A 24,683-nucleotide genomic window follows, 5' to 3' on the forward strand; every position below is an offset into this window, starting at 1 on the left:
GCAGGGGCGGGCAGTTTGAGCGCGAATATGGGACAACTAGTTGGTATCGGATGGTTTGGAGTTGAACGCGGCACAATAAGACATCCAATGCCTGTTGCTGAGCAGTTTATCAAGCGAGCAGCCACTTGAAGTGTTGGAAGTTTTCACCGAGTGAACGGGACGGCACAAGCCTAAGCATGAGCTAAAAAAAAAAAGGGGGAGACCGGAGGAGCGTTATGTCGGAAACAGTTGGTGGCAACACAGACGATGCTTTATTCTATCTCTCAGTCGAGTATAGAAGGGGAAAGCAAGTCAGGCAAGGTTGTGCTCACGTCCAGCAGTCGAGAACATCGAAAGAAGAACGACGGGAAGTTGAGGGATCAGCAAGTCTAAATGTTATCAATTTCATGTTTGCAAAGAGGAAGAGGATGGTTACACATACCGTGGCCAGCTAGTAAACAAGAGTCTAAGAAAACGATGTACTTGGGGAAGGTCTTTATCCTGATAGGTGTGGGAAGGGCGATGCATAAGGGCAGCAAAGAGTGGGGTGTGTACAAGAGGGACCGGGTGAGGGACAGGGCCGGCCGGGTTGACCGAATGGATAATCATGTACAGCGTGAGGGAAGAAAATCTTGAAAACCCCCATGCATAGAGACATCATCATAATGCTGCACAATTTCTAAATAACAGTCGTGTGTAAGAGCAAGGCAGTGTGGATGAAGGACAAGAGAGAGCGCGCGCAAGCGGCTAATGTCCAAGGCCCTCCACGCTTCATGCCGTGGGTGGGGCTTGGTTACAATGAATCAATCAATCAATGTCGTCGTGATTTCTTGGGCTGGGGGGACATATGACTTGCGATGACAAGTTAGTTTGTGTGTGTGGTGAGTGTGTATACCCATGAATGGGATGAGGGAGGGATGGGGGGGAGGGAAGGATGGATGGCTAGACGGATGGATCCCCAATGCAACCGGAGCGGTACGGGGCGGCAATAGGTCCGTTTGCCATTTGGGGGGGAGAATAACGGAACAATGAGGGACGGATCTTTCACCTAGACATGCTGACCACCGCACAAACCATGCAGCTGCCACTTAGCAACACGAGGGTGTTAGGGGGTTAGAGTACGTTACACAACGTTGCTGCAGATGGAAATTGACTTTGACGCAAGGTGAGATGACATGGGAAGCGTAAGCAGACGCCAGCGCACGGCGGCCGAAAGGTGACACAGAGCCAAGATGATAACAGGCAACTTGCGCCGAAGTTGATGATAATTGCTCAACAAACCCCCACGGGCGGTGAAGCAGACTTGCTGGAGGGGCTATTGTGAAGGCTAACACGAAGGGATTTGAACCCACGAACTTGGGGCTAGAAGGGGCAATCATTTGAAGCACGAGTGCTTGTCATTGAGTACCAGTACCATCCATCCATCCATCCATGGCCAAGGCCTGGTGATTTAAACAAGAAATGGACCAGGATGCCCACTGGGAGTAGCAAGGGGGAAAACAAGTTGCCAGGCCAAATCAGGATCAAAATTGGCCTGGTTGGTGGTACTTGTCAGGGTATAAAAAATAGGGTTTACCGGGAAAACCCAACCGATGAAAAAAGGAGAAGGAAAAGACGGCACAACAGGGGCGAGATGTCAAGTCTCTCTCGGCTGTGGAGACGTCGGGCCGCGAAAGATGACATAAAACGTTGAACCCTAGGAAATAAGAGACAAACAGGGTCGTTGGTGACTCGATTTGGGCTGATTCGATGCAACTGGTGATTGGTATGTGTATGTGCGAGACGAATACGGCAGATGGACGAGTGAAGGGGGTTTCGACGGCTGGACTTGGACCATGCTACTAGCGATTTGTTGTTGGAGTTGTTTGATGCGGTCTGGAGGAGAAAACAAGCAAGTATCAGATCTGAATTCCGGCATCAGCACGTAAGAAATCTTGAACAAAAAACAAAAACCATGCGTGCCCATGTATGCGGTGGGAGGAGGTGGAGGCAAAGAGAAATGTGGTTTCCTGTCATGGGTCGAGGTTGGCAGAAGGATTCTGGCGAGGCATTTGTGTAGCATGCTTGTGAAACCATGAAGTCAGGTAGGGGAGGTAAGCCGCTATCGGTCAGCCATCAGGGCTAGGCAGAGGCAAAGAAATCTCGTCTTCCAGATATTTGGGTCTGCTTCTGATGTCGCGTGCCGTGGGTACCGTAAGACAGCCGAAAGCCCGCATGCTGTCCATCTGATCCATGTGTACAATGGTGTAAGGGGGGACTGTGACGATGGAAGTTCTGGAGTTGCGGGACGGGGCCACCAGTAAGCGTGCTTTGGTGTACTATTACTACTGCATGGGTTTTCGTTGGAGACGGTGCCCACCGTCCCCGAAGGTTAAGGCACAGTAAGTAAGGTAGTCAGGTAGTGTGCAAGGTGAGTGTGGTTTCTCTCACCTTGGAGTTAGGTACCCATAACCATACGTCAAAACGGAAGCCAGTGGTGGGCGGGCGCAACAAGACATGACCTTACCGAGACCCACCTTTCCTTCCCAATGTTTGCTGTTGGTGCTCCTGCCTCCCTAATACAGAGAAGTTACGGGCAAGGCAGGCAGGCAGACAGGCAGGCAAGTAGGTACCTCCCTCATGGTTATTATTACAGAAACTCTGCTCTAATTAATCCGTACCAATTACCAATTGTTTCTACCAGTTCAACCTTGTCAAAAGCTCCCCGCCACTAGGGTTTTTCGTGCAACCCAACATAAGGCAGTAATAAGCCCACACATACAGGCGGTCTCTTACGTAGTACTCCCAATCTGCTACTGTAGCTGCTGCTGTACAGCTCGAGCAGCGTCCTGGATTCGCCACTATACAGCATGTCATGAGAAATCGATTACGTTTGTCTGTGCCTTGTCCTGATTGTGCATCAAATCGGTTCACCTGTCGCACCAAGTCCTTCTCCGATCTTCCTTCACAGTGGACGACGATATTATCATCTTGGATCGCGAAGTATCCATGTGCCTCACATCTCACAAAACTCCGGCTTGGCCCTCAAAAGCTCATGACCGACTTTGGAGCAAGTCCGGGCAAATAAGAGTCGCTCGTGGAAGCCAAGGCGGCTTCTACGCCGCTTACATACCTGCGGTCGGCGAAAAGGCCGCAGCAAGCAGCTTATGGGGATGGGCTTGGGAAGACTGGTGAGCAACCCAGTGGCAATCTTGCCCACCATACAGCGTTGTGCACACTACTCTCCTGCAAGACGCTCTCCTGCAGCTCCACGATGATCATCTTTGTTTCTTCGCTTTTCGTGAGCCGCAGCAGTCAGCTAAACACGCTGAGATCGGGCATGATGTGACATCCGGCAGCAATCATTAAGCATGGTCATATCCTCAGATCATAAAGTATGTTCCCACTTATTCTCATAGGCGAAATGTGCAGGTCCTATTTTCCGGTGATCAAGAGTCCAGCACCCCTTCAGTGTTGCCAAGAGCCATGTTGAATTATCGCTCACCGAAGCAAAGGAAAAGGGCTACCATTGGCGCTTACCAGTTTCGTGTACTTCTAGCGGGTTTTGCCGCTGACCGAAAGAGCTCCCCCCCACACTGGCCCAACGGCATAACCGTCATACGCCCGTGTAGCGCTATACCTCTTCTCCAGACTCCAGTCTGCTTGGCTAGCCCGACCCCGGCCGCTGAGGCACCGTAGTGGGGCACACTCGGCCATTAACAGCCATGAGGTCTACATTGGTATGTGTACCACTTTTTTTCGGTCTAAACGCGCTCACCTTGGCCTTCTCTCACCCCGCGACGCGTCCCTCCGTCCGTCAACCGCGACGGAACCAGGACCGGCGCCGGCATCGTAGCCTCCCTACGGTATATTTCCAGTCGGCGAGCGGAGCTTTTATGCCGCTTGATAGGAGCACACAAACTTGGCTAGAATGGACTTGCCCTCTGACGAAATGTCCCTGGACGGAAGCGACGGCATCGATCTTCTGATAGGAGATGTCGTTGACGGTGAGATTTGGCTCTAGTCAACTCAGGTAAACACTGCGATGCTGACCTGCCGTCAATTCTCTAGCCTCCAAATTGCCGGCCAAGAGGCGCGCCACAAGCATCAAGCCCACTGTGCAGAAGATCGCTTCATCCGCTTTTGAAAATGGTCTGCTGCCTGAGCCGTTGAACGAACTCATAGATCTCCTCACGCGGCCAAGCTATCTAGATCAGGCGAGCTTGAACGCTCTGGTGAAGAATCTTTACCCGGCAACACGCTTGTCTAGTGACGCTATTTTGAGGATAGTGGGATGTTTGGGCCATGGCGAATTGAAGCCTTCTTTAGCCTTGCAGTCAAATCTTCTCAAATGGTTGATCATGGTGTATCACATCATTGAGAACCCTGCGATACTTTCACAGGCTTACGCCGTTTTATTCAACCTTTTAGATACGGCTGCCATTCGGTGAGTTTCTCTTCAACGTGCTTCACAGAAGAAAAGGGAGTGCTGACAGGATAAAGACCGCAGCTCTGCCATCTTCTTGCTTTGATAACACGCAGAAAACATGTCCGGCCGTTTAGGATCCAAGCCGTGTAAGTATGCATTATGCCCATTGCAGGGAATTCTGGTGCTAACGGTAAGCTTAGCCTTACCCTATCAAGGAACACCGGCAACGATCCAGCATTGACCGGTCTTCTCCGGGTATATAAAGACTACTATCCCGAAATCATCGTCAGTGATGCCCTGAGAGGCAAGGCAGCAGCGTTCAAGGTGAACTTCACTGCATCTGGAACATTGTAAAGGCCATTCTGACATCTGCAGCACCCTGACGTGGAATGGAGAGAGAGACTTGACAAGATCCAGAGAGATCACTCCCAGCGCACTGCTGAGGCTACTGGCCAGCCTCGGAATGGTTTCAGCGTGAACCACCAAGTTTTGAAAGCTCGTGGTGGCAAAGGGTCACATCTCCCTTCGCTACACACCTCAGATGCCACAGAAGTGAGGAATCCATGCTTGACGAGGTATATGCCAGGTCTGTAGCTGACAAGAAGTATTAGAATTCCGTCACGCTTGAGGAGATAGACAGTGCCGACCGCCTCGCTCAAAACGTGGAAAAGATTGAGCTGCCAAACCAGTTGGCAGCAGTCTTGGCGGATCCTCTTCTTCAGAAATTCATTGCCCTGAAGAAAGATAGCGCAGCATCAAAGCGCGTGGTCCTTTGGATCGATGCCACTCTCGAGGATGTGCTCAATGGAAACGCTGACGAAAAACACTTCCGAGACACGCTGGAGATACTGGAAGAATACGTATATCGGGTCAAGGTAAGTGTTTCCATGCAGCATCAAGTAAACCAACCTGACTTTGTAGGAAACCCCGTCCGTTGTCATGAACTTCCTTGCCAAGCTGTTCACCACCTGGAACGGTGTAGATGCACAAGACCCCATTCTCAATATACTCTCTTACGCGCCACTTGCATCATTTGAAGGTTGGTCAATTGTGAAACCACACTGTCCGTGGCCTTACTAACTAGGCAAAAGAACTTTACAAATTCATTTTTCAGCCTTTAGAGAGATGCCTCCCACCAACACCTGAATCCCAACTCTCGCTCATCAAATTATACCGGAACCTCATCCGTCATTGGACCTTTGTCATCGGCTCCTTTAATTCAAGCCCTCCGGAAGCACACATAAGCGCCTTTTACGAAGTTATGGAGCATGCCGGCACCACCGCTTTGAACTTCGTCCAGGCTCATCCAAGTGTCGCCGTTCATGGAAGCGTGCTGGATCTCTACGAACAAGCCGCCGCCAGCATTCCCGACCCGATCCTACAGCCTCTAATCCGGATAGCAAATCCGCCTGCGGAACTCATCTATCTCCTCTTCTTCAGCCACTCCCTCGCTAATGTATCACGGCTCTGTGCTGTTCTCGCTGTTTATAAGAAGGGTTTCGAGACTGCCATGTCACGCCGTCAGCCGACGACCTACCTCCCGAGCTACGTTAACCACTTTAACGGCTTCCTGATGGATGTCTGTAACTGCCTCTGGCGCGGCAAGGCTTTCAACGATGCCGATAAGAACGCTCTTGGTTGTTTGAGCCCCCATGCCGTCACTCTTCGTCTGCAGCGCTACGTTGAAGACTTGGGCGAGGATCTGACGCTGTCTACGCTCTTTGGCTTCTCCTACTCGCCCTTGTTGAGTTTGCAATCCATTCAATGCATCCGAGAGCTCGAAGACAAGAAGTTGACGGAAGATGGAAATGCTATTGCGATAAGGCACGCCGGCCCCGTCACGGCTAACAGCCTGGCGAGGTTGGCTGATGCCCGAGGCTTACGCATGACGTGGTCTGAATACCGCATAATTGTGCTGCATGCGCTGGAGGCAAAGGGCCAGGGTGGAATCCCGGCGCTGATGAGGAACACCATGAAGGTTCTCATGGGCTCCCAGCCTGGGAGCTAAGCAATGGCTCACAAAGGATACGAGTCAATCACGTTGGCATCAATAATAGAGTCTGAGGGTAGGTAGTCGTGATACCCGCTGCGAGTGATTCGTGGCACGAATGTAAATATATATATGTTTAACGTACAACGTCTGTCTAGTTGAGTCGACAGAGTTCTTCTAGCGCATGTATAAATCCCCTTTTCAGTTGAAGACGTAGGATATCTAAAGGTATAAGAACCGAATATAAGTGTGCTGTTGTTGAACAGATGCAACCAAACGCCTTCAAGTGGGCAAGTTGAAAACGCCCACTCCCTTCCTTTTTTTTAATCCGCTCATAGTATCTCCTCTTTGTGCTTCAAGGTGTAGTTGAAAGACACACCAATGCCAAGTGACCCAATCGTCATCATGATGTTGAAAAAACGCCCTTCATAATGCAGTTGAGTGCCATATGCGCCGTTACAATATCCGCCCAAAACGATTTTGTTGAACAAGACAACCTCCCTCCCTCAAACAAGACAACCGGAAGAAAAGACGAGCTTATTTCAGCTTATCAGACTCGTCGCCGTAACCTCCGTAACCACCAGCGTCATACGTCTTGCCCTCAGGGCCAACTCTGCCCTGCGAACGCGGGCCGCGGTCCTTCAGGTCCTTCCGCAGCCATCCCAGAACCAGCTCGCCAAGCGTGCTGTTGCCGCTGCGCCCGTCAACGCCCTCGAGGAACTTGTCTGCCGTATTCCACTCCCTGACGGTGCCGAGGTGCATGTGGACGAGGTGCGTCGGCCATCCAGCAAGGTTATCCAAAATATGCGTAGCATAAACAATGGTGCACTCGCGGATCTCGGTCTCGTGGCGCAGCCACCCTAGGAACTCAGCTCTGCTAAGCACATCAAGATCAACAGTGATCTCGTCCAAGAGCAGAATAGTCCAGGGGCGGATGAGTCCCATTGCAAGCTGCACGCGACGGCGTTCACCGTCCGAAACAGCGTGCATGCGCCAGGCCGTGTCGATGTCGAGCACAGAGACGAGCTCATCGCGACGCTCGGGGTATGCATCACCGCCGACGCTGCGGAGGAGCTCGACGACGCCGATGTCGGTTCGCACGATCGGGTTGAGAACCCACTCCAGTCCCAGGTAGGTAACGCCCTCTAGTCCCTCCTTGAAGGGGTCGACGCCGCCGATGGCGATGCCGCCTTCGGGTGCGAGGCGCTTGCCAGCGAGCAGACGAAGGATGGTGGTCTTGCCGGCACCGTTAGCACCGATGAGGAGGGTGCGCGATCTTGCGGGGAGGGAGAGGGAGACGTCTTTGAGACCGGAAGTAGAGTCCGGGAACTTGTAGCTGAGGTTTGTCACCTCAACGGTGGGGGATTTTTGGGCGGCCATTGTTCTCGTTGTAACGAACAAAAGATATGAGAGGAATCTGAAGAAGGTGATGGATGGGATATGTAAGGGTAGGAATATGAAGAGGCGGTTGAAAATTTTATGAGAAGTTCGAGTCACTATTACACCGCCCCGCGACTGAAGGCGTCATGACCCATTGGCGGGATGAAGTGGGATGGCTCGACCCCGAGGTAAACCCGTGCTCGCTGATACGAGCGTAACAGCTATCTACCACTTTCCTATTAGTCTTTCTTAAGATATAGCGAGATACGCGGAAAACTACCCCTCAATTGTGAGTATAGGAGGGGAGAACCCCACTGTGGCTAGGTAACTTCAGGGAACCGATCGTCTGGGTCTAGGGTGCTGCCAAAGCCATAGGGGGTGATCCTCGCACTCCATTTACGCCAAAATTCGCGACTTCTCCCGCCACAATTCCTCCCGACGCGTCTGCCATCGTATCCTAGCTTCAACATTTGCTGCCACAGCCATTGACATCCCCCCAAGAGCTCCTCACCTTGACTACAGCTCGACAAGTCAAATAGTGGGATCGCAGATTCAAATAATCAACATGGTGACCCTCGATGAAGTCACGGCACTTTTGCAAAAGCCATCGTAAGTCCTCACAAAGTCTCCCTACGATACTATGCTCATCGGGACAAACAAATTAACGTCTCCCAGTGATGCAACCGCAGCCTCGTCCTCCGCCCTCATTCGTGCTCCCTCGCACTACAAACCTCTCAGTACCTTCGCCCTGCCAAAGGAACGCTCTTACCAGCAGCAATTTGCCGACGTTTACTTCCTGCGTCTCACCTCCATCCGACCCGCCGTTGATGCCGTCGCCGCTGAGGCTTGGGATGGTACCGTAATCGGCGGCGAGGAGGCCCGCCACGTTAACCGTGTTCTAGATGTGCGTCAGGGTGAACTGTGCTGGGTTACTGGAACAGTCTACATGGAAATGGCCCTGAAGCCCAACATTCTGGAGGACGTTTCCAAAGATGTACGTTTGTTGCGAAAGCACATCCCAGCGTGTGCTTGGTAAACTAACAACCTTCAGCGCTGGATATCTGCTCCTATCTCCACAGACCGCTACTATTCCGAGGACGATGCGGACCAAATCATGCTCGAGGACGACTCTGGCCGCGTCCGCCTCGTCGGAGACGTCCTCAAGTCTATCCACCTCGTTACGGGCTGCATCATCGGCGTCATGGGCACTGAGAATGCAAATGGCGAATTCGAAGTAATTGACGTCAAGTTCCCCGACCTCGCACCGCAACCCAGTCGGTGGTCCCTCACATCCCCTCCTTCTGATGATCACGACATGTCCGGCACGCCCTCACAACGGCCGTCCTCCAAGATCGCCATCGTCTCCGGGCTTTCCTTCTCCGGCACAGACGCATCCTATTCTCTCGAACTCTCTCTCCTCCTCGAGTTCCTCCTTGGAGAGGCTCTTTCTTCCTCGACTCAAACAGATTTGACGGCCATCTCCCGCCTCATCATCGCGGGCGACTCCATTTCCACAGCGTCGGCGAACCCGGTCCTGAAACCGGTCGATAGTAACAGTAAGAAGAGCGCAATCACAAAGAAATACGGCTACGATGCAAGCGCGTACAACCCTCTGCCAAGCCAGCTTTTTGACGAATTCCTCGCCGACCTCCTACCTTCGATTCCCGTTACACTCATGCCGGGCGCTCAGGATCCTGCCAACGCGAGTTACCCGCAGCAGGCGATCCACTCGGCCATGTTCCCTCGTTCGAGGCCCTATGCTTCCACTCCGGACGCTAAGGAGCCTGGCTGGTTTGACACGACCACTAACCCGTGGGAGGGCGAGATCGAGGGTTGGAGGGTCCTAGGTACAGGCGGTCAGAATATTGACGACGTCTTCAAGTACGTCGACAGTGATGATAGGCTGGGAATGATGGAGGCAACGTGTAGGTGGAGGTGTAGCGCGCCGACAGCGCCGGACACACTCTGTAAGCCCCCTGCTCACTCTCACTTTTCTCTTCGTTAGAGGTATCTAACATTTTCCAGGGGCCTACCCATTCCAAGATGACGATCCGTTCGTTATGAAGAACGCCCCCCATCTTTACTTCGTCGGCTGCCAGCCCGAGTTCTCCACAAAGGTTATTCAAGGTCTCGAAGGACAACAGGTCCGGCTGATTACCGTTCCTTCGTTCTCGGAAACCAAAGAGATTGTCCTTGTGGATACGGAGACATTAGAAGTCTCCAAGGTTAAAATTTCGACAGCATCATAAGGAAAATGAGTAGCACATGTTGAGCACAAGACGGTCATGATTTTATATACCCCCAGAGCTATGAAGATGATGGAGCAGTCTCTACCAAGAGCAGAGAGAATTAAAACTGCTAGAAAACTAAATTTAAATTAAACCACGTACTTCATTATGGAGGAAGATGCTCGAGAATTTTGCTCATGCATCTGTCAGTCGTCCAAAGGGCTCGTTCCATGCACCCGCAAAAGTGAGGATATCCAGAGCATTTTTCATCTTAGCCGAAACCACTGTAGCCAACGCCCTCGACTGAAACGCAAAAACAAAAAAACATCAGGGTACTGCCAGTTTCGCAGAATAGTTGCAGAGTCCTCAATCATAGTCCTGCCCCCAAAGAAGGTCATCGTCCGTGTCCTCTCCGTCAGATTTTTGCAACTCAAGGAATTCAGCGTTGTCCTTTTGCCAGGCCTCTCGAATCAGGGACGGGAGTGTGTCGATTTGTCTCTGGGCCTTGCCAGCCTCGAGGCTTCTATACTCCTTCATTTGTACATCTCCCTCCCATGGATCCTTCTCGCCACGACGGGCGCGTCGGAGGTTTGCGGCGTACGTCATGTTGACCCTGATGCATTCCTGGCTAGTCTCGCTTGTGTTGACGTAGATTTCGATGAATTGGCAAGGCAGGCCCCGCAAAGCCTTGGTGACTTCAGAGGTATTCTCAAAGAAGTTAAGGAACGTCAAGTCGCCAATATCGTCGTCGTATCTGGGCGTGATCTCGATGGCAATGGTGTGGATCCGCGGTCTGAGAGGCTTGAGGTTGCGGAAGACGGAGATGGCGTTAGCCATACTCAATAGGTAGCCCTTCTCAGTGCGGTTAGGCTCAGCGACAACCTTGATGTGGCGAAACTTGTGTCCGAAACGGCGAATATCAATTTCAACCTGAGGATCTTGAGTCGACTGTTCTATGGGTGTTGAGCCCTCGTCTTCAGTGTACTCTGCATCGCTGTTGTCGTCATATCCAGACCCCCGGTTTTCCACAACAATACTGGGGTGTTGGACCACGATTTCATCTTCGCCAAACTCGTCAGTTGTGGGAGGTGATATTGTCTCTCTCAGGAGGTACAAGAATTGGTTTTCTCCGTAAAGAGTGTTAATGGCCTCATTTCTGACTTGGCGGCAGACTCGCAAGATGGACGTTTCGAGACAGGGGCGATTTCTGGGATACACTGCGGACCAGCCCTGCCGGACTCGCACAGGGTTATCGGCCACAAGGAGATATCTGTAAACCCTTTGTCTGATTTCAAGGGGGAAAAGTAGGAATGAGGTTTCGTTCGGAAAATTACCTACTTCCTTGACCGCTTTAGTCGTCTCTTCGACGCCTTTCTTTTCTCCCAATGGTCCCCTTTTGGAAGATTCTGGGTTGGCAGCGCTGGAGGAGCTGCCACCTCCTCCGCCATCGGATTGAGTTGGAACTGAAGAGCGCCCCGGTTTGGCGATTTCTTTCCCCTTGCCCTTGTTCTTGGTTGGTGTATTGGCTTTTTCAGGTTCCTTCCCTATGGGTGGAGGTGTAGAAAAGACAAGGCTGGGTACTCCCCATGTATAATGAGCCGTCGACTTTGCTGCAAATGTTGCGCCGTAGTCTCGCGATGGGGGCAATTCACGATGTGTGAAATCATCGTAGCCCCAAAGCTTCTTATTGCTATTTTTCTTCTTGCGCCTCTTGGAAGGCTTGTTTGTACCATCATCTTCGCTGTCTTCCTCGGCGATTTCAAAATTGCGTTTCTTGGCATATTTGAGGACTGCCGAGGGTATTGGGCGCTTAGGGGCAGCATTCTTGGTTGAGACGCGCCTCTTTCCTTTGAAAGATTTGGGCTTGTTATCGGATGAGCTATCTTCAGTGTCTCTCTGGACCTCAGTTGGCTTGGATTTCTTGCCTGGAGCCATGGTGAGATTATGGAAAAGCCTGCGATAGCCGTCTATATCCGCTGGTTAACTGAAATTTGGGAATATGCCGGGGCAATATCAACTTAAATAATGCCGTACGGCTCTAAAATAGATCATCAGTACAAATGCTGAGTTCTTTGTATGTGAGAATGAGCTGCTGCTTATAGCTTCGCCCTGCTGCTTTTTTGCCAGGCAATATTAGTCGTCTTTGCTAATGCAGCAACTTTTTCATGGTACCAGAGGCACTTCTGCCAATAGAGAGAGTCTTATGAAAGGAATTTTGAGTCAGAAGTCGTCTTGGTGAAAGTGGCTGAACTGGAGTGGTCTCTGAACAAGATATTAAGTAAGTGCAGCCCCTGCGGCCCAGGGGCTCTGATTTGTAAACCTCGAGCGAGGTGTCAATAGAAAGAAAACGAAAATAGAAGCCTCTTTATTTGATTGCAAACCTTCTACAATATCTTGCTCTTTAACCCAGGAAGGAGCGGCAGGTCTACTGGATCTCAAGAAAGAAATAGTGAGAAAGGCCTGTTGTTTGTGGGTCCTGAGAAGAAAGAAGAGTGCAAAAGAGCGTTTTCAACACTTTGTTGCTGTTGTGATTCAAAGTCAAAGGAGCCAAGGGAATTTTCTCTGGATAATTTGGCAAGTCCAACTAATAGGAAGAGTGGATATTGCTGCTCAGAGTTACGTGCTCGTAAAGGTGGAAAGAGATTAAGATATTTAGATGGAAAGAAGAGATCCTGAATCTATGAGCTTGCGGAAGAACTGGCTCCTAAGTTGATGAGAACAGGATTGCCGTTTTTGCAGGTGAGGAAGGGGAGAATGAATGAAGGGAAAGCTGTATGACTCTTAAGGTAAGTGCCTTAAATGCCTTCACTGACGCCTGCCGCTTTTAAAAAATATGGAAAATTAAAAGTTGCAATAAAAAGACTACTGGGGAGTATTCGAAATATTATCATAAACCTGTTCAAATGTTTTTGAAAAGCCAAGGTGTGTGCGTGTCAGTCCAAGGTTTCTTTCGACTAGCAGTAAAGGCAGGATTCATGTTAGACGTAACGATGACTTTTTGGCTACGACTAGAAACTGACAGTGTAGGATTCAGTAGGTATCATTCCTTTAGCGACAGCTGAGTTTAAGTGCAAGTTGTAAAGAGCTGGGCCAGAGACAAACTTGTTGATTATCAGGTCGTTCTGTTGAAACCAGGGAACCGAGATCCATGTTCTTATGGTGTCAGATGAGATTGACGGTAACAACTATATTAGAAGAGGAGAATCGAGAACTGAGGTTTTCAACTTTGATGGCAGAGGATCAACATGGCCACCTTCAGTACATCTTCGATCGACCCTGACAGCCTAGCATACCGCACTTTCGCAATATTAAACCATGTACAAGTAACCAAACAGCTTCATTAATGCCAGCAGACCAGCCCACCCTTTGAATCAAAACACCAAAGCCCAAGGCGAGCAGGGTAATTACGCTGCGCGATTCCCGACCCCTGATTCCTCATCCAAGGCTGGGCCCGACAATATTGTAGCCTTCGAATCTCCATATAGAAGCACTTGTTCATTCATATGATCACCCAATTGGCTAAGTACAGCCTGAGCTCTTCTCCTTCTCTACTCATCACATTTTCACGGTTGCACGCCATGGCTGGCCCTCTCTGGCCCTATTCCGCGGCATCACATCAAAACTGTAGCGTCCAAATTGGTATTTCGATACAAGTGTGACCCCATGACTAACGTCAAAAGGTGACATTGATTCGTCTAGTGTTCACGGATGGTTCTTCTGCAGATCAATACCGTAGACCCCGGGAATACGGATACGCAGCGACTAATAGCGCCCTCTCTCTCCATCAGACCCCTGTCAGACCCATGCACTAGTGTGATGCACGCCCTTTGTATCCTCATTCCACACACACGCCCTTCGTTTTCTCGATACAGTAACATCTCTCCCCCAATCTGTCCTAGTGAAGCAGTTCAAGGACGGAAATTGTAGACTACAGATCCAAGACCACAGAAATTGTAAATTTACTCTTTTCAAAGAAGCAGAAAAGCAGCTGGATTATTCTAGAATTACCATCTGATCCTTGTTTAGCCGTATGTGTCTTTTTTGTGACTGACTTTTTTGCTTGATTTACATATGTACTTAGAGGCGCGCCATCAGTATGTTCCACGATGGAATTGTGTTTAAGTGATATACCTCTTGTTCCCCCTACATTGTTGGTTCCATGAAAGGCTCTAGCTCGTTCTGCTGTAGCTCTAGACTCGCATTTTGTTAGTGTGGCCAGATAAGAGCACAGGACATATCTCGACCAACCTTGCACACCCAACACGACCCCACCACCTGTTGGGCCTGTTTCAACCAGGCATCTCGAAAATATTACCACCAACACATCATCCAACGTAGCTGGTCTCGAAGCTATTTACACCAGAATTACCATTGAACCTTCGGCTGTCATCCACAAATTCAACAAAAACTCGAATCCAAGATGGGCTCACTCGGTCCAGACGCCAAGAAGCCCTGGATCAAAACGCCATGCATTGCCTCGGCCGCTCTCTCCCGGATAGCAGGATGGTGAGTCTACCACACTACTCACGTGTTCGATATTGACGATATCTCAAGCAACATTTTCCTGAAACTTGAAAACCTGCAGCCTTCGGGATCCTTCAAGTCTCGTGGCGTCGGCAACCTTATGGCTCGCGCCGCCGCTGCCGCCCCTGACGCAGAGGTGAACTACTACTGTTCCTCAGGTGGTAACGCCGGCCTCGCCTGCGCTACGTCCGCCATTGCCCTTAACCGCAAGGCCATCATCGTGTTACCAACGAACGCCTCCCCGCTCATGATCTCGAAGCTGCGCCTTTTGGGCGCACACTGTCACCAGGTGGGCGAGAACTGGGGCGAAGCGGACCGTTACCTCCGTGAGGAGCTGCTCGCTAACGACCCGACCGGCGTTTATGTTCCACCATTCGACCACCCACACGTTTGGGAGGGCCACTCGACCATGGTGGATGAGTTGATCTCGCAGCTGCCTCAAGATGTCGGCATTGACGCCTTAGTGTGCTCCGTGGGTGGCGGCGGGCTGTTGAACGGTCTTGCGGAGGGTGTTGAGTCAGGACGGTGGCCAAGTGCAAGAGGCAGGGTACCCCGTCTCTTGGCTGTCGAAACGCGCGGGGCGGATAGTTTGAATGCGAGCGTAGTAGCTGGCGAGCATGTCACGCTGCCACGCATCTCGTCCATTGCCCTCTCGCTAGGCGCGACAAGGGTATCGAACCGGACGTGGGAGGTCTCACAAAAGACACCCGGGTTTCGGAGCGTGACGGTCAGCGATGCCGAGGCGGCCATGGCTTGCGTGCGATTTGTCGACGATGCCCAACTTATGGTTGAGGTTGCATGTGGCGCGACAATAGCGACGGTCTATAATGGCTCGTTGAGGGAACAGCTTGGTGATGGCCTATCAGATGAGGAATGGGCAAAGAAGAACATTGTGCTTATCGTCTGCGGTGGATCGAACGTCACAATGGAGATGCTGAATGAATATCGTGCCAAATTTGGTAACGCAGCCTGAAGAGCTTGTGAGGTGGCCATTTGGGAGCATTTGGGTACTATATAGATGTTGGATCACACGATACATGGGTTTCATAAGCGCTTAGCTGCTTGGAGAACGGATGGAAACAAGCCAATCCTTTGGGAGTTTCTCATGTAGATCGATCGGTTCCTTCTCTATGTCTTTTTATCTAGAGTAAACGATTTCTCGAAACTCCGCCGTGGCTTTGAGCCCGGAAGGAGACTTGATAAACTGATCTAAGTCTTTGAGGACCATTTCTATTTCCCCAAAGTAATTAACCTCCCCTTTCTGCGTAAACCCGACTCTCTTGAAGAGCGCGATGCTGGCCGCGTTGTTCTCCTTGATCTTAACCATCAGCCCCTTCAACTCCGCTTTTCCACCTTTTCCCTCGCCCTCGATATACTCCTTCAGAATGCGATCCTGGTTCTGATGCACATAAACTAGCAACGATGTGACGGCAGCATATCCCACGCCTTTACCACGGTGTTCCTTCGCAGCGACCATCACGTCCACTTCACCAACATACGCACCCTCGCCCTCTTCCTCATCGTCATGAGGGTATACAAAGAAGTTAATGTCTCCAATCATGCGGGCAGGAGCGTCAACCTCGCCAGCCTGCGCACTGGCCGCGTCGGAGGTTGCAGGCAGAGGCTCGCAAATGATGAAGGTGAGTTTGTCGTGCGACGTCCGCCATGATTGCTGGTTCTCGTACTCCTCTTCCAAGGTTAGAGGCTCCGATGCCGTAGCCTCTTGGATATCCTGTTTTCCGGCCTTCAATCAGTCTTTGTCGTCAAGCAGGACATAATTATGCATGCTGACCGGATCGCTCATCCACTCATGATACTGCTCAACGTGCCTAGCCTCGTATGGTACGAGCGTCACCTTCGACGTTGCGATCGCTGTTCCCGTTTGTAAGCATTGCCCCCAAGCAAAGAAAGTCTGCAAGGTATCCTCGTATGCTTGCCTGCGTTCTCGTTCAACCTCATCGTGTAACATGCATGGGCATCTCAAGGCCTCCCCACTTAACCCTCGTCAAGAAAGCTAAAATATGAGCGATGCTGGTGCAGCACACCCCGCCTGTCTCACCTGAGCTCCACGTTTAAGCCTGCCGGCGTCCGAAAAGGGCAAACGAACGACCCTCTATCGAAACGGAAGATGCTGTCAGCTATGGAGCACTACACCCCCTAAAGTCCCAGCAAGTTAAAGGTCAAGGTGCCAGAGTGGTTAATGGGCTGCCCTGCTACGGATTACTCGAGTTTCGAGATAACCCAGCAGTTGAGGCAGTGGCTTCGGTCGCGCAGGTTCGAATCCTGTCCTTGACGGTATCTTTTTGGCTTTTCAACAGCGGATCGAAACAATCTGTCGTGTAAGTTCTGAGAGGCTTTTTTGGGATGTGGCGCAAGTGGGTGGTGAGTGGACACGAAAAGTAAGTGTGCCAGACAGGAGAGGGGTAGGTACATATCTCTAAAAGTACCTCGACTTTTTCATCAGTCAAGGTGCCAGAGTGGTTAATGGGCTGCCCTGCTATCAGTCTTCTGACAGTTGTTCAGGCAGTGGCTTCGGTCGCGCAGGTTCGAATCCTGTCCTTGACGTATGTATGTCTTTTTTCACTTTTTTCCAAAGTGAACTTTTTAGCCTCTACATACGTACCTTTTATGTTATCTATATATGTTGCATGTGCGCAAGTTTCATTGTAATGAGCGTGGAGGACTTCCCTTGCAAGTAGCACCACCACAACACCTACTCGCTGCTTGCGAATGTCCTCGCAATGCCGCTCCTGGGCGGCACGAAGGCTAAGTCATGGTAAATGAGATTTGATTCAACATTTACTTTTATTCTTACAGCTTTGTACATCATCTTACACTCGCTCAGCGATAGGGAGATTATACATATACATAAACTTGGACACCATCGCCGCATAGCTTCAACCTTCAGCAGGCTGTGGCGGGAAAAGTGCATTCCACTCTCCTGGTCGGCCCTGATCGACTATCGGCGTACCATAGGTCAGATCTGTGCCAAACGCAGCGTCTTGGAATGTGCGCTTGCCCGCATCAACACCAATCATGTCCAACAGAGTGGCCATCTTGGTGGGCATGACGGGCTGGAGGAGAATACCAGCTGTGCGCACAGCTTCTGAGGTGTAGAAGATGATTTCATGGAGCGCAGCCTTGTCTTTGGGGTCTTTTGAATTAGCCAGCTTCCACGGTGCAGTCTCGGAAATGTACTTGTTTGCCTAGACGTTTCGTCAGCTTTTTTCTGCTCAGTCAACATTTGTAGACGGGATACCCACCTCAACAAGGACGTTCAACACGCTGCGAATAGCAGCGTTGGGATTCAACTCATCCATGTGCTTCGACATCGTAGGCGCCGCATCATTGATCAACGCCTTCAAAGCCTCACTCCCCTGGACATTGCGTCCAAAAGAAACAACATTCTCTTCTGCCCATGCAACCGAGTCCTTGAGCTTCCACTTCTTGCTCTTGGCGACTCTGTTCATCAAGTTTCCTACCGTTGATTGCAGATCCTTCTGGTAACGCGCCACGATGAGCGAGTTCTCATAGTCGGCGTCCTTCTCGATACCACCGTCGCGCATCATGAAGTACCGCATCGTATCCAGTCCCCAACGGTCGACCGCAAAGAAGGGGTTAACTACATTGCCGAGAGACTTGGACATTTTCTTCTTCCCCAATGTCCAGTGCGCGTGGCTGAGAAGCTGCTTCGGAAGCGGCAGATCCAGCGCCATGAGAAGCGCAGGCCAGTAAACTCCGTGGAATCGTACAATATCCTTACCGATGATGTGAACATCCGCCGGCCAGCCCTCTTCGTGTTCCCTTCCAGGCTGCCACCCGGGAAACCCAGCCTTGGTGAGATAGTTGATGAGCGCGTCCACCCATACATAAATCGTCTGCGAGGGATCGTCTGGCACGCGCACACCCCAGTCCAGTCTTTGAACAGGCCTGGATATCGACAAATCCTCGAGGTTATTCTCCACCCACGCCACGACTTCCTTCATCCTTGCCCGCGGCACGATCCAGTCGGGGTTCTCCTCGTAAAATTTCAGCAGCCGATCTTTCAGCGCTGTCATGCGGAAGTGGTAGTTCTTCTCCTCGACCCACTCCACCTCGTTGCCCGTCTCAATCGAGGCCATGACAGTCCGTCCCGTCTGAGGCACTAACGTCTTCTCAACCTCGTTCGCAGCGTAGAAGCACTCGTCGCTAACACAATACCACCCCTCGTGCTTGCTCTCGTAGATGTATCCCTTCTCCTTGAGCAGGAACCAAAAATGCTGCACAGCCTCCTTATGATCCGGGTCGGTGGTGCGGATGAAATGATCGTTGTCCATGCCAATTGCGCGTGCGAGATCACGGAACTTCTCTGCTGTGGTGTCGCAGAACTCCTTGGGCGGGACACCCTGTCTACCTGCGGCCTGCTGCACTTTGGATCCATGTTCGTCAGTGCCAGTGCAGAGGATCGCGGGTCGACCTTTGAGCGTCTGCCAGCGCTTGAGTACATCGGCGAGCAGCATCGAGTACATGTGGCCGACGTGCGGTGCTGTGTGGGAAAAGTATTAGCGCATATCCCCTGACCATCAGATTAGAGCTTCACTCACATGCATTGACATAGAAAATCGGCGTCGTCACATAGTACGGTTTGTCGTCCTTGCTATCGGAGCTCACGAAGCGTCGCAAGGTCTGCCCATGACTGCACGAGGGGCAGACCCAGGACGGCCGCAGCGCAGGTGCATAGCGACGGCTGCGGAAAGCCGAAGCTGCGGATAACCTCACTGGTCTCATTGAGGCTGTTTTTTGTCGGTGTCTACCGGGTGGGCATGCCGTCGGAGGCTTTGCTAGGGATTCGAGTTGCGTGATGCGTCAAGCTGCAGCGCGCGTTTCTCGAAATGTTCCGATTGCCAGGGTCACCGTATCGATTGTCATCTAAGATAACGGTGCAGAAGCTCTTATCGGGAAAATATCCCTGCCACCCCGCCAACTTTCTGACCGAGTCCTTCAACTCTAGCCCAACTTTGCGACAACGCTTGCAAGTAAACAGTACCACACTGCGCACTCGAGCAAGCCTACACACTCACAACTCACAAAGAATACTCGAAGACAAAATGTCTCTCCCGTCACGAGAAACAGAACTCAGAGCCTCCGCAGACGGTAAGTTTCCCACCCGTCGTCGCCTTCTCCCCAAAACAATCCGCATACTAATGACCTACCAGCGGCATCCAACTTTGCAGACGCATACTACGACGCTCTTAACCGCCGCAAACCTCAAGGCACCCTCTCAAACTTCTACACAACTACCTGTTCAAAGTATCCCTCCCAGCCCGACATTTCCATCAACGGCGCTGTGCTCCAGGGCGGCCCCGACGAGTACATCGCCCTCCTCGACACCCAAGGCCCGGACGTCCGCTATGAGATCGAGTCCCTCGACGCCCATGTCATCAACCCCGACTTTTCGCTCGGCTGCCCCGAGCACCTCCAGGCTGGCGATAAGACCGGCGCCAAGTCCAGTGTGATGGCTCAGGTCACTGGTCGCGTGTACTACGGCAAGGGCCGCGATGCGCCCGCCAAGACCTTCAACGAAGTATTTGTTCTAGTGCCCAACTGGGATACCTTTGGCAAGAACCCCCCGCGCGGGGCCAGGCGATGGTTGATCATGAGCCAGAACTTCCGCGCGTTGTAAGAGACGAGGAGGATTGATATTCAGTATGAGCGATGCTATTACGACCTCGCCTGTTTCGGCCAGGAATATGAAAGGTGCGGCTTGATATGGCCCCCGGCAATTGGAAAGTCATCCACTAATAGCTGACATCAGAACGGAATCACGGCAAACTTAAGAATGGCCAAAGACGATAACGGGCACCTCAGAACGCACTTACAATTGTCCTGTCGGCAATGCATTCGTCCAACTCCAAATAGCGTCAACTCCCCGTTATCGGTAGAGCAGAATGAAGAAAAAAAGAAGAAGAAAAAGAAGGTCTCACTACGTAGAGACAAGATACCTCGATAGTCACACAAAACACGTCAATTACCACACGAGCTTGCTCCCCCTACTATGCGATCTGCTGCTTCCTGTACTTCCAGTATCCTGCCCTTATAGGATCCCATTTCTCCGCCAGCCGGTCGAGGTACTTGACCGCCTCTTCCGTTTGCCCCTTCTCCGCAAACACCTCGGCCAAGAAGTCCAGCGCATGGCTGCTACGCACCTCTTCTTTGTCTTCGCCTTCACCGACATTCTTAACAAACTGCGTCGCAAACGCCTCGGCGGTCGCCAGCTTCCGCCCGCCCTTCACTAGCACGCCCCGGAGGTAATTCCACGCAGCCTGGTTCTGCGGTGCCAGCAGCGTCTTCTCCTCGGCGTACTTCACCTCGCGGTCCACGACATCCGCGGGCACCTTGGGGTCGTGCTCTGTCGCATGCGAGCCCTCAGTCGAGCGCGCCGGGTCTGAGAAAACAAGGAAAAAGCGGTGTGACCACGCCGAGTTGTTACGGACGTCCTCCTCAATCCAATTCTGCGTCGACAGTAGCTCCTGCAGGGTCCAGAGGCCGAGCTTGCGCACCAAGTACTGGCGGTAGCTCCACACATGGTAGTTCTTGGTATCCTCTTCGAGCATGCGCGTGAGAAACTCCGTCTCGGACCGTCCGAAGCGCTTCAACTCATCCGGGCTGCCCTTGATGCGGTTGTAGTGATGGTCCAGCAGCAGCTGACGGTGGTGCCAGATCTGGTAGTTTTTGATGTGCTCGAGTGACACCTCGTTGAGCCACTCAATTTCATCCACAACAGGGATTTCGAGAGCCTCGACGATTTTGAAACGGTACAGCCAGACGGTGTAGTGAGCTGGGTTCAGGGTTATGACATGCTCCGTCAACCGGAGGCATCGCGGGCTGTACTCCTCGGCGACCATGACGGCCCGGAGGTAGCTCATGACTGCGAGGACACGGAGACGTCAGTGGGCTTGAAACAAGTATCCCCATGGAAACCACCATTTTCAGAACACAAGTAGAGTGAGACATATAGAGACGTGAATTATTTACCCTCAGCATAATCCTCCGGGTAAGCGATCGTAGCCAGCGCGCCCTCGGGCTCTTCGGCAGGAATGGGCACAACGTCGTCCCACTCCGGATCCGTGGCGTACGGTCCCATCTTGTCCCCGTACAGTTCCTTTCTCAGCGCCGCCATTTCCCGTCTTCTCTGCCTCTCCTCGTCGATGTCCTCCTGCGAGATCTCCGTGGCTTTGCCCGCGGCGACAGTCACGTCTGAGACGCCGTCGCGCGCAAACTCTCTCTTTTGAATGAACCGACGGTGGAGAACCTCGAGCGCCGTGAGCTTCGCCTGCTTCGCGGCCCGAACAGCGAACTGGTCGAGAGGGTACTCTCCGAGGTCGCGGCCGTTCTTGTCCTTGCCCCAGTCGTAGACGACGCTTTTGTCGGCTGTCGTACGCTGCTTCTCAAGCCGTCGGATCGGCGGGCTCTCGCGGCTAACCTGCTTCCAGAATTCACGCTCCGCCTTGTTGGTAAGGTAGATCTCCCTGTTGGCTACACGGTGCACCAGGCTTGCGTTGACCCAGGACTGGCGCTCAGCTGGTGTCAGTGCGTGTAGACCTCCGGCTTCCTCGAGTCGTCGCTCGTGGGGATTCGTCTGATGGAAGCGCTGCAGGGTGCGCTCGTTGACTGTCTTGGGGGGTTGTTGAGGTCCAGAGGCAGATTGCGATTGCTGTTTGCCTGTTGTGTAGGAGAGAGAGATGGTCAGCGAGTGGCGCCAGCGAATCGGGAGAAGTGCCAGGCCAGGCCACTGTAGAAGCTCAGTAGGAGCGGGCCGAGCCACTGGGTAATGGTATTAAATGGTTCAAACGCACTCTTATTCTCAGCTTCCTTGGCTTTGGAGCTGGCCTTAGATTTGGCGGGCATGTCTGCGGCTGGCTTGGTCTATGGCGGGGTTGAGCTGGAGGCGAGGTGTGTACCGGGTGTGGAAAATGTTCACCCACGGCCGCTACCCCACCACGGGAAGCGCCCCTGGGCGGCCACACCCACCTACGAGACGACCCTTTCCCTTCAATGCTATAGCCAAGCCACAAGGGACAATCATCGTATAGCGCCGACATCTTGTGTAATGAAAACTACCATTGAAGCTAACACTCATTATGTACGTTTGTAGCTCTTCTAACTGAACGATTAAAAAGATTTAGCACCGTAAGGTAGGCTTCTAAGATCTGTAGGCCGATTATATATGATACATGAAGCCTCCTTTCATATCCCCATCTTCCACGCCATTATCATGTCGTACAGCAAAGTAAACTGTAGAATCAAAAAAAATAAAACTTTTCCCGACTCTGCGCCCTGGCGTAGTTGGTGAAATGTAGAATCGAAATGAGAATGGTACGCTGATGCGCCCGTCACCGACTTTCCACCCTCCAGAACTTCCAGCCCTCCCTCTCACCTGCACCGCCATGAACACCTACGAGCTTTTCCACACCTTCGTTGCCGTCTGCGTTTAAGAAACTGTCGACATCAATCTCCATTCCGCCTTCGTTGTCCTCGTCCATGCCGTTCTTGAGTACAGCCGGCCAGAGAACACCGACACCGTCACCGCCAAGAGTCGTTTCAAACTTCTCGTAGCCCTCTTCCTCGAGCTGGCTTTCCAGCCGCCCGAGCTTCTCTTTAGGCACATCTGGCTTGAGGAGCGTGATGGAGCAGCCGCCGCCGCCAGCACCAGTCAGCTTCGTCCATCCAATGCCCTCGTGGTCCACCAACTCTCGTATCCGCTCAAGGCGTGGATGCGACACACCCAACGAGACTAGCAGTCCGTGGTTGATGGTCATGAGCTCTCCCACCTCCTGAAGGCTTTGTTCGCTCTTGTTATCGAAGGCATCAGCGCCAATGAGGCCGTCGGCCGTATTCGTAACCTTATCGATGGCATCAAGAATGCTCCCGACAAGCTTGGGGTGTGCGGTTCTCAACTTTGCGACCTTGGCGACTTCGAAGGCGGTTGATTTGGCCTGTTTGGTGTCGACAAGCAGCAGAGGGAGCTCAGGGAAGTCCCAGAGTGGGCGCACGGCAGGGGGCTTGTTGTAATCTGTTCGTTGGAAAACGACGGCCTTGCCCTGGGTCGCAACGGTATTGTCCACGCCTGAAGGATTTCCGTGTATGCACATTTCACATACAAAAGCCCATCTATTGATTCTCTCCACTTGCAGTCTTGCCTCGTCAGGGGGTTGATCGGGGTGTGGGCCCGACAAGGTGCGTAGCTGCAGGAGAAGAGCCGCTGCCAAGCAGACGGCAATCGACGCGCTGCTGCCCAAGCCAGCGCCTATAGGGATTGTTGACCGCAATGTGTACAGGCATCCGGGAAAAGACTGGTGACCCAGCGAGAGGAAGATGTAGAGAAACGCCGAGGCAGAATTTTGGTGCACTTTTCGCACCTCGTCAGACTTGTGTGTTGAGACTTCAGCGAGATGCGGCTGGATAGCTTCGACCAGATCTTTGTCGAGCTCTGTTACCAGGTCGTAATAGGACTTCTTCTTGGAGGGGTGCTGGAAAGTTGCCCAGGGCAGTTCGTCAATATTCCAGGTGTGGTGCAAGTCGATGTCTGGGAAGCGCAAAGACACTGTTCTCCTTGATTTGGACAACGAGGTGACGAGGAGATAGGATCGCAGGGAAATAGCGGCAGCGATTGCGGCCTGTTGGTCAGATAAAAGTCAGCCAGTGCGGTGAAAATGGACCAAAAAAGGGGTTTTTTTGCGCAACCGTACCTTGCCGTGAACAACAGCATGCTCTCCAAAGACAATAACCTTGCCAGGCGCTGAAACCATGAAGGCAGGCATCATAGGGCTCGATGCCTTACGATCTAGCTTTAGGCGGCTTTTAAGATTGCCGTTTCCGTTGACAAAATTTGTCGAAGGCACGCCGTTGACGGCAACAGCGTCGAGGCCATTTCGCATTTCGGGGGCAAATATAGCCATTACAGTTTTGGATTCTCGATCCTGCAAACGCAGGGTGGTTTGGGTGTTCTGAGTGGAACTCGTGGGCGTTGGTGTAGTCGTGGAAGAGGCGTGTTAGAGGTGCGGCATAGCACAACTGTTTGGGAACTTTTGGGTGTAGAAGCCGGTCTGCGTGGTGTCAAGAGGGGTCAATTGGTGGGTTGTACTAGGAGCGGAGCGAATTGAGGCTGCGGGATGGGTCGCGATGGAGAGACTCG

The 24,683-nt window shown here is 52.1% G+C and overlaps 9 protein-coding genes across 9 annotated transcripts; 4 read left to right on the forward strand and 5 right to left on the reverse strand.

The window, feature by feature from the left end:
- Positions 1–4,319: 4,319 nt before the first annotated feature.
- On the forward strand, positions 4,320–6,395 carry CTRU02_201534 (mis6 domain-containing protein; the record flags this gene model as incomplete). Its single annotated transcript, XM_036729000.1, has 7 exons — positions 4,320–4,405; positions 4,462–4,533; positions 4,588–4,711; positions 4,763–4,939; positions 4,999–5,262; positions 5,309–5,426; positions 5,479–6,395. 7 exons carry the CDS (start codon positions 4,320–4,322, stop codon positions 6,393–6,395), a joined length of 1,758 nt encoding a protein of 585 aa, XP_036579151.1.
- Positions 6,396–6,914: 519 nt separating this feature from the next.
- CTRU02_201535 (ABC transporter) lies at positions 6,915–7,757 on the reverse strand (the record flags this gene model as incomplete). Its single annotated transcript, XM_036729001.1, has 1 exon — positions 6,915–7,757. The coding sequence occupies one exon, from the start codon at positions 7,755–7,757 to the stop codon at positions 6,915–6,917; it is 843 nt and encodes a 280-aa protein (XP_036579152.1).
- A 565-nt stretch (positions 7,758–8,322) lies between these two features.
- Positions 8,323–10,006, forward strand: CTRU02_201536 (DNA polymerase alpha/epsilon subunit B; the record flags this gene model as incomplete). The annotated part of the gene is made up of 4 exons (XM_036729002.1): positions 8,323–8,366; positions 8,433–8,751; positions 8,809–9,724; positions 9,783–10,006. The coding sequence occupies 4 exons, from the start codon at positions 8,323–8,325 to the stop codon at positions 10,004–10,006; spliced, it is 1,503 nt and encodes a 500-aa protein (XP_036579153.1).
- Positions 10,007–10,351: 345 nt separating this feature from the next.
- CTRU02_201537 (uncharacterized protein) lies at positions 10,352–11,920 on the reverse strand (the record flags this gene model as incomplete). The annotated part of the gene is made up of 1 exon (XM_036729003.1): positions 10,352–11,920. One exon carries the CDS (start codon positions 11,918–11,920, stop codon positions 10,352–10,354), a length of 1,569 nt encoding a protein of 522 aa, XP_036579154.1.
- A 2,485-nt stretch (positions 11,921–14,405) lies between these two features.
- CTRU02_201538 (pyridoxal-phosphate dependent enzyme) lies at positions 14,406–15,482 on the forward strand (the record flags this gene model as incomplete). Its single annotated transcript, XM_036729004.1, has 2 exons — positions 14,406–14,491; positions 14,540–15,482. The coding sequence occupies 2 exons, from the start codon at positions 14,406–14,408 to the stop codon at positions 15,480–15,482; spliced, it is 1,029 nt and encodes a 342-aa protein (XP_036579155.1).
- A 165-nt stretch (positions 15,483–15,647) lies between these two features.
- On the reverse strand, positions 15,648–16,478 carry CTRU02_201539 (n-acetyltransferase 9; the record flags this gene model as incomplete). Its single annotated transcript, XM_036729005.1, has 2 exons — positions 15,648–16,241; positions 16,302–16,478. The coding sequence occupies 2 exons, from the start codon at positions 16,476–16,478 to the stop codon at positions 15,648–15,650; spliced, it is 771 nt and encodes a 256-aa protein (XP_036579156.1).
- Positions 16,479–17,406: 928 nt separating this feature from the next.
- On the reverse strand, positions 17,407–19,276 carry CTRU02_201540 (methionyl-tRNA synthetase; the record flags this gene model as incomplete). The annotated part of the gene is made up of 3 exons (XM_036729006.1): positions 17,407–17,715; positions 17,773–19,034; positions 19,093–19,276. The coding sequence occupies 3 exons, from the start codon at positions 19,274–19,276 to the stop codon at positions 17,407–17,409; spliced, it is 1,755 nt and encodes a 584-aa protein (XP_036579157.1).
- A 320-nt stretch (positions 19,277–19,596) lies between these two features.
- On the forward strand, positions 19,597–20,171 carry CTRU02_201541 (nuclear transport factor 2 domain-containing protein; the record flags this gene model as incomplete). The annotated part of the gene is made up of 2 exons (XM_036729007.1): positions 19,597–19,642; positions 19,705–20,171. The coding sequence occupies 2 exons, from the start codon at positions 19,597–19,599 to the stop codon at positions 20,169–20,171; spliced, it is 513 nt and encodes a 170-aa protein (XP_036579158.1).
- Positions 20,172–20,541: 370 nt separating this feature from the next.
- On the reverse strand, positions 20,542–24,447 carry CTRU02_201542 (farnesyltransferase alpha subunit ram2; the record flags this gene model as incomplete). The annotated part of the gene is made up of 4 exons (XM_070203877.1): positions 20,542–21,416; positions 21,524–22,312; positions 22,926–24,165; positions 24,238–24,447. The coding sequence occupies 4 exons, from the start codon at positions 24,445–24,447 to the stop codon at positions 20,542–20,544; spliced, it is 3,114 nt and encodes a 1,037-aa protein (XP_070062459.1).
- Positions 24,448–24,683: the final 236 nt, after the last annotated feature.

The sequence above is a fragment of the Colletotrichum truncatum genome (genome assembly GCF_014235925.2).
Source record: "Colletotrichum truncatum strain CMES1059 chromosome Unknown Contig_0001, whole genome shotgun sequence".
Lineage (NCBI taxonomy): Eukaryota > Fungi > Ascomycota > Sordariomycetes > Glomerellales > Glomerellaceae > Colletotrichum > Colletotrichum truncatum.